The sequence below is a fragment of the Ascaphus truei genome, chromosome 1 (assembly GCF_040206685.1).
Source record: "Ascaphus truei isolate aAscTru1 chromosome 1, aAscTru1.hap1, whole genome shotgun sequence".
Classification (NCBI taxonomy): Eukaryota; Metazoa; Chordata; class Amphibia; order Anura; family Ascaphidae; genus Ascaphus; species Ascaphus truei.
The window spans coordinates 542310964-542328393 of record NC_134483.1 but is presented as its reverse complement, the minus strand read 5'-3'; the positions used below and the strand labels follow the sequence as shown (position 1 = coordinate 542328393).

At 44.9% G+C, this 17430-nt stretch overlaps 1 protein-coding gene across 8 annotated transcripts in view; it reads right to left on the bottom strand.

The window, feature by feature from the left end:
• The window catches only part of ALMS1 (ALMS1 centrosome and basal body associated protein), a 67781-nt gene extending 50664 nt beyond the window's left edge, over positions 1–17117 (bottom strand). For 7 of the 8 annotated variants that reach the window (XR_012788440.1, XR_012788438.1, XM_075573481.1 and 4 more), the window contains exons 1-4: positions 17025–17117; positions 6205–6345; positions 1985–2168; positions 76–196 (exon numbers count right to left, since the gene is read on the bottom strand). Coding sequence is in view for 6 of the 8 variants with exons in the window: in XM_075573481.1 (XP_075429596.1) it covers positions 76–196; positions 1985–2168; positions 6205–6345; positions 17025–17072 (494 nt within the window). In the remaining 2 variants the exon portion in view is untranslated. The remainder of the gene's footprint in view (positions 1–75; positions 197–1984; positions 2169–6204; positions 6346–17024) is intronic. The other variant, XM_075573518.1, reaches the window with a different exon arrangement.
• Between the last annotated feature and the right edge of the window lie 313 nt (positions 17118–17430).

Below are 17430 nucleotides of genomic sequence, written 5' to 3'. Positions count from 1 at the left end.
TATTCATAATAATTACACTGGAACAAAAAAGGTATACAAAGAACATGAAATACATACAAAAAAAAGGCTTCTTACCTCAAGGGAGCAAAATCCATCGCTGTTTGCTGGTAAGGAGTGTCGTCAAAAAACGTTTGTACTTGAGTGGAGGCCGACGTCAGCAGTTGGAGACAAGGAGAAAGACGGCTGTCCTGGATTTCTAACAAGTTAAAAATAAACTGGTGATGTTAACAATGGCATTATCATCCTTTGTTCATAAAGTCTCGCTAATCAAGCAGCAGCCACACTAAATGGCGCAGCTGTCAGTAAAATAAAAAAGGACATGTTGAGAAGTGTCAATCATTTATCATAAATCCTAAACAATGTATTGATACGTCAATAAAAAGATATATACACATACACACACACACACACCTTTCAAGTTTGTGCATTGGCAAATTGTTTGAGTCATGCAAATGCTATGTCTTCGGCATTACAGTTACACACATACATACATAGAACAAACCTATGACCTACTATATCCAGTAGGAATACAGGCTAAAATGTTCTATGAATGGGAACTTATAGACCTGGGATAATCCACTTGAAAACATTCAAGATACAAATGTGAATCTATAATAATAGACACTACAGATTCCAAGGTTCAATTCTAATAGAACCCACATATCTGGATAACTATATAACGTGTATGCTTTACCTTCATTTACTTGTGCAGTTTACTTCAGGCTAAAGGTTCAATACACTAGAACCTAGACTCCTGGGTAATCAAGGCTTACTGATACAGTGTTTCCACTGCAGCAATGGATTCTGGGAAATGACATGCAAATGAGCACACGTCACCTTTTGCCTGAAATCCATATACATGGAACCCATATAAGCAAATGCTCTGCTGTTCACACAGCTTTTAAGCACAGCATGGGATTAGATGCAAAGCCAGTCAAATCACTCACAGACATGTTTCAACCTTAATGGGTCTAATCAGTGTGAGGTTGGTTGTACTTGCTTTGCAATTTTAAAGCTGGGTAGGTTTACCATAAACATTTTAAGTTATGGTGGGTGAAAAAGGCAACAAAAAACCTCCACCGTTAGCATATAGCCAATAAAGAATATCACTTTTAAGCACATCACATGTCATATTACCTCTGTTCTATCTGGTACACCCAAAACTTTATTGGGGCTGCTTATTGATCTGACAATCACCTTAGGCGCTCATACATATCCAGTGGAATCACCTGGGTTATAGTCCGTTCAATAGAATGACTACAACTACCACAATATATAATAGGGGATATCCTAACACTTTGTTTTGCGTTCTAATTAGCATCCACGCCTCTCCTTGTTTTAATCAGATTTTGGTCCACACCTTTTGTGTCAACTCAAACACGGAAATGTTTTCATCTAATAAGTTACAATAAAGTTTGTTTAAAGTCCGACGCTGGGAGCCTTCTCAGTGCAGCACAGAAGGGAGTCTCTCTGGCCTATATTTGCTAGGATAACTTCATGTTAAATAGGATAAAGGAGCTTATTGAATCTAGCCAAGGGGTGGACAACTCCAGTCCTCAAGGGCCACGAACAGGTCAGGGTTTAAGGATAGCCCTGCTTCAGCACAGGTGGCTCATTCAGTCCCAGTTTCAACACAGGTGGCTCAATCAGTGGACTGAGCCACTGATTAAGCCACCTGTGATGAAGCAGAGCTATCCTGAAAAGCTGACCTGTTCGTGGCCCTTGAGGACTGGAGATGCTCACCCCTACCTCTAGCCCACAAACTTTGACGACGGATAAGAACCGTTTGGCCACCGTGTCACCTATAAAACCTCAGTCCCCGTTTCACCCTTGCAAAACCAAGTAACAGTCATGAAAAAAACAAAACAAAACAAACAAGCTTAGATAGAACACAGATTAGCCTTGCTAAAGGCAAATGAATAGTATTTGAACAGTTTTTTTTAATTATATCAGAATAACATCTTTATATATGATATTTCCTTACCAAGGTTTAGTGAGTGAGTCCTGACTTCAGAAAGTCCCTTTCCATGATCCAGTTCAGAGTTTAGAGATCCTTCCTCCAACGTGGGGAATTCGCTCTGCTCAGCGAGTGTCCTCATCTCGCCAAACGTTGGCATAAAGCTGCTGACATCCTGCTCCCCTGGCAGCTGGTACCAAGATTCCATACCCTACATTTAAAAAAAAAAGAAAAGAGAGAAACAACTTAATTTACAGAGTAGTTCTTGCATAAAACAAGAGCCCCACTTTTCTCACAAAAGAAGGTGTAAGCGCCTTATCAACAGAAGCATCTTAAACAAGCTGTATTGTGTGAAAATCACTGGACTTTGGATCTCTTAGAAATAAAGTTTTTCTTTTCAACGGGGAACCTGAAGGGGGAAGTGCCTGTGAAAGTCCTAGTAAGAAAAGATTGCAATGTCACGAACGGGAATCCATAAGCCGGGACTCCCTAAACCACGATATTGGGGGGGTGGCACCTCGATCCGAATATGCCGCATCGCTGCTTTGTGGAAGACGGCTCTAGATTCAAACCACTCTCGCCTTTGAATGATGTTATAACGTTAAATAATATTTACAAATACTTATAAAGCACAGGCCTTTTTTTTTGTTTGTTTTTTTATTTTATAAAGGAGCTAATCATCCAGGTAATGGACCATACCTACCAAGCAGTGATATGTCATAAGTCAACCTGCAGCCAATTGACTTGAATAGACCCTATGTTCTTCCGGCACCAGAATGTGTTGTAGAATAGCACCACACAGTAAACATGGACCGTGAGGGAAGATTCATCAAAATCCGATGCAGAATATCGGACCCCAATCCGGCGTAAACTGCCATTGAAGTGTCTCGCATTTTAACGCCACATCAGTGGTAATACCTCGCATCGGAGCTTGATAAAGACCGGTCTTTAAATGGGGTCACTGATATTGGGGTCTACCAATTCATTTTACACCTATGATGGACAGCACATTTAAATAAAAAGTTATTTGACCAGGATAGTGATTTTGTCAATGCTTGCATTAATACTGTATTGTATGTTACATTGTAAGCAGCGAGTCTTCTCACAATGTTTGCTTTGTGTATTATGTCTTGTATATTATCTCTGTAAATCACTGCACACGGAAAATGTCAACTTAAAAAAAAAAGAAACGTAAGCAAGACGCAAAAGACAAAGGAGTAGAAAGAATGCTCATTGGTAGGGAAAAAAATTATGGAAAAGACATTTCTAACAATCAAAGTGTTAGATCAACAGGGAAAAGTGTAATAAACTATTGTGAACACGTATACAGATGAGAATTTTATTAGAGAACATTTTTTATTATTTTCCCTAGTAACAGAATTGAGAATGATGTCAATACCTTGTGTGAAGTAATGGACTATATCAGAAAATCATTCATTGTAATCTCCCAATGTTATAATGTAAAATAGGACGCCTGCGTCGTCTACCTATTGGACGGTACTGTGAACTTTTTGTTTTTGATGGTGAAAAACTAATTCAGTGCCAAGTATCCTACAAATAGAAGCCTCCATGTAAGAATGACAACGTTCCGTATTTGCCTTTGTGATTTCCCAGCCATCGCTCTATTTTTAGTGTCTCATTAGCACGCTGTGCAAGAGAAGGGATCGCGCTCAGCCTTTGTTCTCTCTGATCAGGACAAAACCAGACAGTTTGATAAAAAAAAAAAAAAACCCACATACATTCTACAGAAAGGGTTTGCTTTATAGGAGAATATAGCAATGGTTGCCATGAATCTGAGAATAAAACTAAAAATAATTATACCAAGTGACTCATTAGGATGAAATCATAAAAATATAACAACTGTTATACAGCTCTGGAACAGTTTGCATGTCAAAGACCAACTAATTAATAATATGTTTTTAATTACATTTTTAAATAGAGATCTAGTATCCATACGCTTTAACATTTCCTGATATGTACAGGTGTATGACTGGGGCGGCCAACTCCAGTCCTTAAAAGCCACCAACAGGTCACGTTTTCAGGATATCCCTACTTCATCACAGGTGGCTCAATCAGTGAGTCACTGATTGAGCCACCTGTGCTGAAGCAGAGATATCCTAAAAACCTCACCTGTTGGTGGCCCTTGAGGACTGGAGTTGGCCACTCCTGGTGAATGACAAGAATTGAAGGTTTGTGTATAGCTTTGGCAGCGGACATTGGCAGTATATTGCTTGCTTGGGTAGCGAAGGGTAGGGACAAAATAATTATGGGGCTTTTAATGCTACCAAGGAAACTTCTTCAGCGATGAATAATACCTGGTAAGGATGCACACAGCTGTGGCTATGTATATCAGAACACGCAGACTGGATTTCAGTCTATTTGAAGCATGCAGTATGGAAGGGGATATGCCATGGTCGGCATTACATGCAGGAATGCTATGATCACAGAAACTCCAGTCTATGTAATGGTTACTGTACAGTTGCAGAGGAAATATTGTATTGGAGATGGTAGCAACAGCTGAAAGACAGAGGATTCTGCTGTAACTGTAACGGAGGAAGACTTGAGGCTAATCGGGACATTTTTAAGCATTAGCCCTAATGTTGAATTGGCCCTGAACGTGTGCCAAGGTTTAGTAAATCTGAGTGCCAGCTGCACATCTGCTCTTCCCTCATTTCAGCAATATATAAAGAAATAGCAGACTACATTATAATTTCTAGTGTTCGACATTGTAAATAGCTCCTCATTCACTGTCCTTGTTATTCATTCACCTTCACTGCAATCCATTCAAAGGCCTCTGCCAGACTCTTACAGGCTTATTCTATACGCTCTGAAGTGATCGATCGCAGTACTCCCATTCAAGTCAAGGGGAGTTTCCAGCTAAATCGCGGAGCCACTGGCTGCTTCAGAGCAAACGGCTATGCGGACGATTTCGGCATAAAATCCCTATAGCCTTCAACTGAGACTTTTGCCGCATCTTTGCAATGTAAAGTCCATCTGTGTAGTCAACAACAAGTGACTCATCTCATGTCCCCTCCATCAAAAAACTATTTATTGCAAAACTTCTCCACGGTTGTGTCACTTCCATAAACCCCTCATCACTCTCTCCCTGTCATCACTCAACCCCGATAGGTCCAAAACCACGAGCTAACTCAAGTAGTAATCTGCTTACGTGTTGTCTGTGATCATTTGCTATTGGGTTTTAATATTATAATTCTATGGCAGTCTCCTGTTCTCCACTGCTCTGCAAAACGTCAGAACCTTATAGAATGAATGATCATTTCTACGTACTATTAGGCCGATAAATGAATATTTGTGTTGCTTTTGCACTAGAGTGTAACCACCCTATTCAAAATAAATGCATTCCTGGCAATAATGCAGTATTTCTTAAAAGACATGATGCAGGACACAAATTGCAGATATCAAAGAAGAAAATACTATTTCTGACATTAATGCATTCATTCTACACTTTCAAGACAGAAAATACAGGCGCGCCTGCGGTGCGGACGACAGAAAATACAGGCGCGCCTGCGGTGCGGACGACAGAAAATACAGGCGCGCCTGCGGTGCGGACGACAGAAAATACAGGCGCGCCTGCGGTGCGGACGACAGAAAATACAGGCGCGCCTGCGGTGCGGACGACAGAAAATACAGGCGCGCCTGCGGTGCGGACGACAGAAAATACAGGCGCGCCTGCGGTGCGGACGACAGAAAATACAGGCGCGCCTGCGGTGCGGACGACTGAAAATACAGGCGCGCCTGCGGTGCGGACGACCGAAAATACAGGCGCGCCTGCGGTGCGGACGACTGAAAATACAGGCGTGTCTATGGTGCGTACGACTGAAAATACAGGCGTGTCTATGGAGCGTACGACTGAAAATACAGGCGTGTCTATGGAGCGTACGACTGAAAATACAGGCGTGTCTATGGTGCGTACGACTGAAAATACAGGCGTGTCTATGGTGCGTACGACTGAAAATACAGGCGTGTCTATGGTGTGAACGACTGAAAAGTATTTCTACTGGTAAATTTTTAAGGTTTGCTGCAAACACAAATAAATGGAACTCTACATGAAGCTGTATTAACAGTGCAATTGCAGAAGTTGTATTTTTCCTGAAGAAAACTAAATTCTATTGAAGAAAGAGATAACCAGAAATTGACCAACATGAGAGTTCTTCAAACATGTATTGTTTTCATGAGGGTTTAAGGTAACACGCACATGCATTATGTTTAAACAGTGTGCGCTGTACCTGATTTGCGGTCTGTCGAATGGCTTCCCCCAAAGAGATGCCACTGATGCTGGAGACGTGGGTCCCGGGGGTGCTGCTCTGACTCTGAAGATCGTCTAGGAGGTGACCAAATCGTGACCCTGGTGGTGTTGTAGCAATTGGCTAAACAACAAAATAGTGAAAACGTATATAAAAATTTAAATCACGGAACTACGATTCATTAAGAAAATATTTTAGGGAGCCTTAGGCGATCCTTAACTAAAGCATTAAAAAAAACACTCCAGCAGTATACATTGTACATCCCACGGTGCAGCCCAGCAAAACTGCATACTGTATAGTAGTAATTAGATGGGTGACTGCAACACCGTCAGCTCTCCAGAAAGGAGTGACTGAGGGCGCAGGCCATGTTTTGACAGCAGTTACAAAGTTGATTAATATTTCTTTAAATCCTACATCCAATATAAATGGTAATGCTTGCTCTCTTTAAATTAACAATGGATAAGAAGGGCAAAGATAGAAAGCTTATCAAATCCATAAATCATGCTGCGGAATAAAAACAATGTCACAATGTATAATGCCTCTAAACAGATTGCATTCACTGGCCATATTGTGCTACAAACTAAAGCCTATCCAACACAGCTTACACCAGGAGTTCACAACTTCATGTACAATACTGGTGATGCACAAAGGTGTCCAAAGTGGTAGATACACTGTTGCAGGGGTGCGCAAACTGGGGGTCGCGCCGCCCAGGGGGGCGGGAGATTTATCTGGGGGGGGGGGGGGGGCGCAGGCGGTTGCAGAGGCGCCGCACTCTTCCCCCAGGCATTTAAATGAAATGCCGGGGGATCGCGTGAGGCCCCTGCAACACTCCACTTACCCAGATTCAGCCGGCTGTGACGCGTCGCCATGTGACAAATTACTCCGCGGGTCACATGACCCTGCATCGTCATTTGACGCAGATGTAATGTAGACAGGGGGGCGCATGTGACTGTGAGGGGGTAGCCTGGCCAATAATAAAAGGTATTATGCTCGGCTGGGTGCCCCTGAGCCATATTTGGGAGTTTGAAGTGTCATCTCTGCAAACCAGTTATGGCATGTGAACTGCATTGTAATAAAAAGGTGTGTGTTTTACTGTTCCAGGGTGTGTTTGGGTAGAATGGGACCAGAGTTGCTGGCTACCGCGAAAATGTACCCAGATTCCTGGGGACATGAAGACACAGACCACCTGACAAAATCCTCCTTAGGAAGCAGTTAGGCAGCTCACCGCCAGGTCTCCCTGCTTCAGCACAGACCAAAATAGTAAGACGAGCAGGGGGATAAATCACAAATCAAGGGTCCCCCCGGTATATGCCCAAACCCCCAGAACAAGGGTTCTGAGTCTCTCCCAGCATGTATAAGGTGGCGAGTAAAATATTTTTTAAGCCCAGCGCTTAGAGAATAAAAAGCGGCTTTTTGCTAACTTCTGTTAGGAAGCTCCTAGCGCTCTGAAAGTGGCCGTGCGCGTAGTTCAGATAGAACATATAAAACTACCCTAACTCAATTCTTTATAACGTTTCATAAAAACGGATGAATGAAAGTCCCTTATACTGATGTATTAAACATGATAGGAATAATTGGGAGAAACACTAATTTTATTATAGCACCCCACTTAGTATGCGTGTAGTGACTCACTGTAAATGAGCTGAGGATGTGCAGCTCCGGACTTCTAAGGCATCCCGCTGGCTTGATGCCACAATGTCTGTTACAGTCCGGAGTTGAAAGTCTCAGAGTTTGAGGTGTTAGGTTGGGAGGGATAACTCAAGTACCCCCACAATAGTGTGAAGTCCGGGCCATTTGGCAAATGGTTGCCCAGCCCAGACTTACTGTCGCCAGGTAGAGGGGTTGGGTCCCATATGCTAAGTGGCAAATGTGCTAGGTTGGCACTTGCGGCAGTTACTTACATATATAGCTATAGGCAAGTCCCCGCTCACGCGGTGCGTGCTAGTGTGCGGGCACACGCTCACCCACACTCAGATAAACAAAAAACCTATACTTACCCGTGCGCTCAAATACCCGCAATGCCCCTCCCTTGCGCGTACATGCAGGACAACTGGCACTCATGCTTAGAGCGCTCTCCAAGCATGAGCGCTCTCAGCGCCAGCGGGGACTCAGCCTAAGGCCTGGGACATGGTGCAGGGAGGAGCGCTGGGCAGCGCCGACGCTCGTGCTCTCCTGCTCAAGCAGGAGCTTTCTCGTGTCTCTGCATGAGCGTCAGCGAGCACGCGTGTGTGCCGGGTGGGAGGCGGAGCTAACGCGCCACGTCACGGACTGCCAAAGGCTTTTGGCAGTCATGTGACCGGCCCATCGCTTCCCTCAGCGGGAAAACTTAATTTTATCTGTCGGCTGCAATTCCACACGCCTCCGCACGCTTGCGTAAGCGCCGACTAAAGCCGTGCTGATAGGGATAATGTTTCCCCTCAGCACGCCCCAGCACGGTCTTTTCGACCATGGCCGAGGCCTTAGATTCATCAAGCTTCATAAGTTTCATCAAGATTCCAAGTGCCTTTACAGCAGCGGCAGATCTGAGAACGGACCAAGGCTTTCGCGAGTAATTTCCGCTCCTGGGAACTTACTCTTACAGACTTTATTTTAAAAGATTTCGTTCTGGAAATAAATTATTTCGTTTGCCCCTGTCCCAGTACGTGTATTGACTGCAATTGTGGAACATTGTGTGTATGTCTTTTCGTGAAATAAATTACAATTTATTTTACCTCCTTGCTTTGCTCAATCATATGATCCCGGTATAAATGTGTTGATAAACCTGGTCTCCCGTGACAGCGCAGCAGCAAAAGTTTGCGCTCCCTTGCACTATTGTAACCTCTAGCTCAAACTCCCACACCCACCACATCATGAATATATATTTATGTCAACAAGAGAGCTACTGAGCATGGCAATTGTATATAACAAGAGACAGGGGTTGCCCAATGCTACATCCCATTGACAAAACATATATGGCAAAAAGTATAAAGTAAAATACTTCAATAATAATATTAAATACTTGGTTATTTAGTTAACCCTTAGTTAACCCCATCAATTTCTGACTGGTAACAGTCGTTTGGAGGCTGGTGGCACCTCCTCCCAGAGCTCACTCCTCCTCCTTCACCTTTTTAACTTGGGAGGTCTTTTCGTTTGCTGCAGGAACAGGACCTATAATGGTTCTTCCCCTCTTACAGAGGTAAAGGGAAAGGTTCGCAGTGTAGTGTAGGACCTGCATTAATTTGGTTATACCTTGGCGTTGGTATGCAGGCTTATGACGCTTTGGCCAAAGGGTTAACTAAATAATCAAGTATTTAATATTATTATTGAAGTATTTTACTTTATACTTTTTGCCATATATGTTTTGTCAATGGGATGTAGCATTGGGCACCCCCTGTCTATTGTAACCACTATACCAGTGTTTCTCAACCAATATGCTAGGGAACCCTGCTGTGCCTGGACCCTCTTACTAAGGCCGCGCTTATAGTGCGCGCGACGGCGACGCAACGGATGATGTCACCGTCGCCGCTAGAGAAAGTTGTCATTCGCTTTCTGGCGACCAGGTCTTTGATTGGTTCTGAGGCTGTCACGTGGCGACAGCCTCTGAAAAATCAAATTTGGCCGGCTTCAAAAATTCGCGCCACCAGTGTCGCGTCTCACTTACCATAAGCGCACGCGACGGCGGCAATACATTTGTTTTGCCGCGACATCGGCACTATAAGCGCAGCATAAGGGTGTCGAGGCCTCAGGGGAAATCTCCGCTGGCTGCTCAGTGCGTGCTGCCTGGAGACTGACTCGGAGAGAGCAAGAGAGAGAAAGAAAGAGAGAGAGAGCTTGCGAGAAAAAGAGAGCGCACGAGAAAGAGAAGCCTTTTTCATCTTCAGACAGACAGTGACGGACCCGCCCGCTGAGCAGATTACATGTTTTAGGTGTGTGGGAATGAGGTGTGTGGGAGAAGGGGGGGAGAAGGAAAGAGGGAAGGAGTGAGGGCTCTGTGTGGGGAGGAGTGTGTGACGGCTGAGTGTGTGAGGGAGCGGAGGAGTGTGTAATGGCTGTTTGTGGGGGCGCAGAGTGGCGGGGTTTGTGACGGCTTTGGGTGAGGGAGGCTAGTGATTTTTGTGGGGTGGGAGAAGGTATGGGGTGTAAGTAAGAGATGGGGGGGGGGAAATGTGGTGTTTATAATTATGAAAGAGGGTTAGTGTGCTGTGTGAGAACGGGGGATATACGCGGAGTGTGTGTTGAGTAAAAGGGTGAATATGGAGCGTGTACAAAGAGGGTGGGTGTGTATGTTAGGTGTGTGCTTGTAAAAAGGTGGGCGAGTGTGTACAGTATGCAAGTAAGTGATGAGGGTATGAGGAGGGTATGAGAAGTCTGAAGAGCAGGGGTGGCCAGAGATTTAAGAAATCTGTCAGGGGAGCCCCTGCTGAAAAAAGTTTGAGAACCCCAGCTCTAAACCTTAGGTTTATGTCAAAAGAAGACAACACAAAAAATGTGGAAAAACACAATAAATTGATTTTTACAGTTAAAAAGGCAGGAACTACAAGGAAGAAAAACAGATATTATACGAACTCTCTAATCAAGTACGAGAAGTTCTGCAATTTTTTTATGGTGGTACCGAACAAAATACGGTTTGTGTTATATAGCCTCAGGTTGTTGAACACAAAAATAACCATTTGTATAGCAGAATGATAAAGCCATGGGAGTCATCAACAGACGTGTGCAAAACATTCACAATGTTGGGAAATATTGGGCATCCCTCACCCACGGAAAAGTTGCAAAAATAGCAAAATTAGCAATGAGAAAACAGTACATGCCACTATATTAACAACTGATTAAAACTCACCTACAACAGAGTAAGTACAAGTATTGGCTGCTGACTTTCACAGAGTGACATTCTCAGTAATTTAAAAGGTTTAAAATTTGTGCAAATGTTCCCTGAGGCACCAAAAAATAAAAAATACAAAGCTGGCACGGTCTAAGACAATTGGTCCCGGGCGGTTTGCCGTGACCAAATGGCCGGCGACGCTTCACCGCAACTCAGTCTGCCACCGGAAACTGTCACCGCCGGCCACTTCACCGTCAACTGCTAAGGCAAGTAAACCCACTTCCCTAAAAAACCCTAACCTAAGCCCTCACCCTAAAAAACCCTCCCCTAAAACCCTTACATTAACCCCCCTACCCTAAAACCCTTACATTAACCCCCTACCCCAACTGCTAAAACCCTTAAATGAACCCCCTTTTCTAACCAGTAATAAAACTTACCTTAGAAGCGGCCGACGGCGGGGAGACTCCAGAGTCGAATTGGCTGCTGTGGAGGGTCTGTCTGCGATAGCCATGTGGATGCAGTGAAACGGCCGCGACCAAATGTTCCATTCCCAGCTGGTAATAACGACTGTGAATTTTCTTAAATTGCCACAAACTTTTTGCCGCTGTAAAACTTCGCTCATAAATTTGCAAAGCAACTGGGACAACTTTCAACATCACTGGTCACCAACACCTTTCTTTAAATCAACATAAAGCTATTATGTTCATTTAAAAAAATGACATTAAGCTTTGTACCGATATATGCTCATCTCAGTATGAGCTACTATAAATGAAGGGCATTTCCAAGCATTAAAATGCTTCACTGAAACAGTGTGTAAGCAGATAAGAATGAGATAAGGGCGAACTTGGCTAACACCAATAAGAAGGACGTCCCAAGGCTGTAAATCTAGGACTGAAAAAGCGTTTCAGAAATGAGAGCAGACGACAATAAGGGCAGAGAACAGCGGAAGTGAAATCTGACAAGGGAGGATTTAAACCTCCATGAAGTACCAGCACCACTTTGTAGTAAGTACCTCAGGAAGCAGGGGGTCCCCGGAGCCGAAATTAACGGTGGTTCAGGTCCGGAGACTCCCCCACCCCTGTGCTACCCAATCATGGCTGAGAACGGGGGTACTTTAATTTGCTACGCTCCTTTAAGGCAAATAAAAATGCAGCAGAAAGCTGATTAAGTGTCACAACCCTTTAGCGAGGCTGTCTTCACTTCCAGTTATGCCTTTCAGGTGAGAAGCGGACACCCAAGAAGGGCCAGCGCAGGGAAACGGGAGCGGTATCCACCGTTTGCACCTAACGTCACATTACCAACATCCTGCAGCAATAAATACATATTCACTCAGACAGAAAACCGCCAACAGAACACAAAATTCAGATTAAACATAGCAGGGGAAGATGTAAGGACAGAGGAACCATGATAGTATGCATTACATTTCTTCTAGGGCCAAAGTGTACAAATGGCGACGGACAGACGTAACCGTGATGTCACGTGAGCGGTTAGCCCTCATTGGCTAAACCGCAAACGTGACCCGGCCGACGCGCGGCAAAGACAAAAAAAATGGTCTTCTCATTAATCGCAGGTCGTGCTTCATCACTCGCGCGCTCTATGGGCGGCCTCAGAGTGTTGTTGTACGCGCCATTGCGGCCACTATAAACGTGGCCTAAGACAGCAGAGGTCGCGCACTTGGAAACCCCCATTACCGATACTATAATAATTGAACAGGTGTCTGAACATGATGCTGATGTACGACAGAGGCCCTATGCATGGCAGCAGATGTGGTCCATTAATCCCTACAGGTTAATTAGCAGCTAGTGAAAATGATGCAGCGAGGTGAGATGCAACACAAAACAAAACACCGACAGCAGGTAACCAAACCAACAACTACAGCCGCTGCCTTATACTTTCCACACAGATCTCGCCATTATTGTATTCTTCTGGTTTCTCACAAAACCAAAAAAACACAAGTGTCATGTCAGACATGAAAGCATCTCGTCTGAAACGTAAATGGGATACACATTTTCAACTTAAAAGTAGCCGAAGAAATAAATCGCTTCCTTGCTACTCAAATTATAAAATTTAAAAAGCTGTAACAAGGGCTGCAATTTTTTTCCCTTGTTGTTAACGTGTCCACTCATGAAGTCGCTGGCACATTTAAGAAATACAGTAAAAGTTTTGTACTGTAATTCGGCATAAATGCTGGATAAGCAAAAATTCTGGTTAACTAAGAGTTGCACCATACCAAACTTGTAGTAGAAATCTTCAAAGAATTACAATAAATTATCAAGTATAAGATCGTATACTGGTACTCGCCAATAAAGTACCCGAGAACATCCAACTGCACTCGGAAATACTCGGAGCGATCTGAAGGTGACGGATAGTTTTCGGCATAGATACTACATGGAAGATTTGTACAGAGATATTGGGGATATATCAGACATTGCCGGTTGGTAAAATGCCACAACAGTTTCTACTGTATATAGTACAACATGTATAATAAACATTATCTACAAATAAAACAATTAGCACAATGAGTTATTAGGATCCAAATATATCCAGTCCACAAAGGGATTCATAATTCAGGTGGATGGAAGCCTGCATGAGAAGTTTAGAGGGAACACAACTCGAAACATCATAAATGTATACATGGCCCAAATCTTCAGAAATTGAGATGAAGAAAACTATTCACCTGTTCAGGTTACAAGTAATGTTCACTGGATGTCACAAGGGCCATAATGCTAGTGGCTCGAATGAGGTTCAGGATGTCTTCTCTCTACCCCCTTTGTATCTAAAGCCCTCTCCCGCCTTAAACCTTTCTCACTGACTGCCCCACACCTCTGGAATGCCCTTCCCCTCAGTACCCGACTAGCACCCTCTCTATCAACTTTTAAGACCCACCTTAAGACGCACTTGCTTAAAGAAGCATATGAGTAGCATCGTGGATAACACTAGACACATGATACATAAAGCTTGGCCCCCTGCAGACGCACTTACCAAAATACCCTCCTACTGTCTCTGTACATTCCTCCTACCTACCAATTACATTGTAAGCTCTTCGGAGCAGGGACTCCTCTTCCACAATGTTACTTTTATGTCTGAAGCACTTATTACCTTGAGCTGTTATTTGTATTATTTGTTATTTATATGATTGTCACGTGTATTACTGCTGCGAAGCGCTATGTACATTAATGGCGCTATATAAATAAAGGCATACATACATACATACATAGCACTGCCCCCATGTCTGCGGTGCTATGGCTTGAATATTGTAAAATCATTTCTGGAAGTCTCCAAACGTTCCGTTGTCTTCAATTTACAATGGGGAGTCAGAATGGAGAGTGACTGTCGATCTTGTTTTTCCCTGCCCATTGATAAGGAAACAGGAAGTATGCATGCCTAATCTATGTCAGCGTGGGAGTTAAAAAAAAATCACTTACAAAATAAGATTGATTATAAAAAGCAATAAACTCCACTCTCTGAATACACTATCCGAATAAACTGTTCAGCCTTATTTAACAGGGAGCCGGGTAAAAAAGGGATTTGATCAGCCTAACCCTTACCCGAACGCCAATATTCCAGCCAAACCCTGTCTCTAACAAGCACTGTCATGACAATCTGGGAGAAAATGATTGCTGGCTAAAAAAGGGAGAAGGACGAGGTTATAGTGCTGGCTGAGAGAGGAAGGTGGGGTGGAACGTATAGGGTGAAGAAACGGTAGTAAGAAGGAGACACTGTCAGAGGAAGTGCAAGGGACAGCGGAGGGCTAATGCCATCATGCCATATTGGTGGACGAGCCCTACGACTGTGGGTGGAAGATTGAGTGTCCATGTTTCTACAGTTCCATAGTGCTACCCCTTGCAGACAGCAGATAAGCCATACATATTTCAAATATGCAAGAAGATTTTTTAAATTAACAGTATTGCACCATACTTTGCCTCAAATTCCCGGTTGCCACGAGGCTCCCTGAACTTGAATCCCCAGAGAGAAGTGCCAGGGGGGATTACCCACACTCGCAACAACTCCAAAAAGCCAAGCCGTGTGTTTGTGAGTTCAATCTCATAGAGATAATTATTTTAAAGCATACTACACTGTTTCATTTGTATTTCTTCAACCAGGCGCCCCAAGTTAGGCTGAGCTCAGGGTGACTACTACGCGACGTGCGGGCACGTTTGTCACAATTTCGGATTGTCCGGTGGGAGTTTTCAAACTGAAAATTACACCCGGTGGCAAAGTACAGCGTTGACGCTGCTACATTTTGCCGCCACAACCGAAATTGTTTTTGAGGCGGAAGTCGCGTCACGTGCTCTGCTTCAGCGAACCAGCTCCGTGACACGTTAGCCACGCCTGCAAATGCCGCGACCCCACTCCTGCAGCCAAGGCACAGATCGCTGAGCTGCAGAAGTGCGCAGCTGTAGTTCTTACCCTGAACTCAGCCTTTGGCTGCGGTCCCAGTCATCACTGTGACACGCGCGCCCGGCGGGTGCGGCAGCGCGTGCACAGCGCTAACCACGATCTTTTTAGGAGAGGGAGCTTGCGACGGGAGGGGGCGTGGTCTGGGATTTGCGGGGGGGCGTGGTCATCACGTCACGCAGCTGGTTCGCACTCATTGGGTGAACCGCTGGCGGGGGCGTGGCCACGCCTCCGTCGCAAGGTCTAAACTCAATTTGATCAAGTTGCAAAAAACCTTGCAGTAGGGCGCAGCTGCACCTTCAGCAGGAAGGTGAGTACTGGGCCCAGCCCCAATGAGGGGCGGTGCTTACACGCACAGCGCACGCCGTTACTGGGACCGCAGCCTTAGGCTGTGTCCACACTGCTGCTGAGCACACACCATTTAAAATTAATCCGTACGCGCTCGTGAGCGTGTATGTACGCACTAACAAGCTAGACACTTAGGGATACAAAGCAAATTGATTTTCGAGTGCGCTGAAAGGTCACATGACCCTTCAGCAACCAATCAGCGCCAGTCAATGCACGTCCACGCAAAATTTTGCACGACAGCCTGCGCTCACGCTAGGAGTTGGTGACGTCACCGCTCTCAAGCATGAGCGCACTCAGCGGGGCCGCAGCCTTAGGCCTCGTCCAGGGTGGAAACAGGCGCGCTGGCGCTCCAGCACTGCGCCCTACTCACCCGTGCTTTTCCTGGACGGCTAGATACGCGTGTGCGGCGGCCCCTATGTCATGGAGCTGGTTCGCCCTCATTGGGCGAACCGTTCACGTGACTCATGTACGAGCAGCAAAATCAATTTTGCTTGCTCAGCGCCGAGCAGGCGCCCCCGCCCACCCGCGCGCATTGTCGCAACGTGTCCAACGTGAGCACGTGCGCCCGCTCAGCACCACCACGGACGAGCCCTTATTTTTGCAGATCCCCCTGTGTTTGAAGGACAAAAGTAAAAGAGAAGGTGGTTATTTACGTCACTGCAGCCTCCCTAGCCGTTTGCCCTCTCCCGTTTCCGACCCTGTAATATTACAGCATGTGGGATCCCCAACAATGGCAGAGCATAGATCTGTGCAGACATTAACTTTCTTGTTACTATCACCCTATATGTAACAAGTGGTCTGAGAGCATTGGGGGTACAATTAGGTACTTTGGATTTTTTTTTATTGACTCAGAACATCACTAATTTATTTTCTAATTTACAGTTTCTATTTTTTTTTTTTGTTTACAGAATATAGGATTTATTTTAGGAAGCCTCTCCCTTTCTGTTTTCCAGAGCATCAATATAGTGTGTATACATGCACACATATATATTTTATAAAACTTTTCAAAATGAGTTTCAAAGATGTGTGTGTGTGTGTGTGTGTGTGTGTGTGTGTGTGTGTGTGTATAATACAATACAGTTGCATGCATACTGTAGGTATATGTAGTAACCTGCACATACGTGTGTATATATAACTACATGCATGTGTGTACAGTGTATATATATATATATATATATATATATATGTATATACACACACAATACCGCACATACACCTATACAGAGAGAGATATATCGTATACACTTTGTCTCACCGGAGGGCTGGCCCGGGCTCCCGATCCCTCTCCTCCTCCCGCCGCCATAGTGTCCGGCTCTCTGTCACCTCGCGCGCTCCCGTGCGCGTGTGCGCGCTCACCACCAACCGCCGCCTGCAGCTGAGAGGAAGGGGGTGGGGGGGCGGGGGGAACCTAGCGCACGACTCTCGCGCCGGCGCATTGGCTCGGATCCCCAGCCCCGGAGAGCGTTGCTAGGGACGCCTCGCGGGCACACGCACACTTGCCCCGCTCCAAATGGGCGGGAAAAGAGGAGGAGGACGGGGGCGCGCACGCCCTGCTGCAAAACAGCGACACCTGCAGGAGGAAACAGAGACATCAGCGTGTTACAGCTGAGTGACTGTGTATATATCTATACCCTAACTGTATACATGTCTATATACACTTA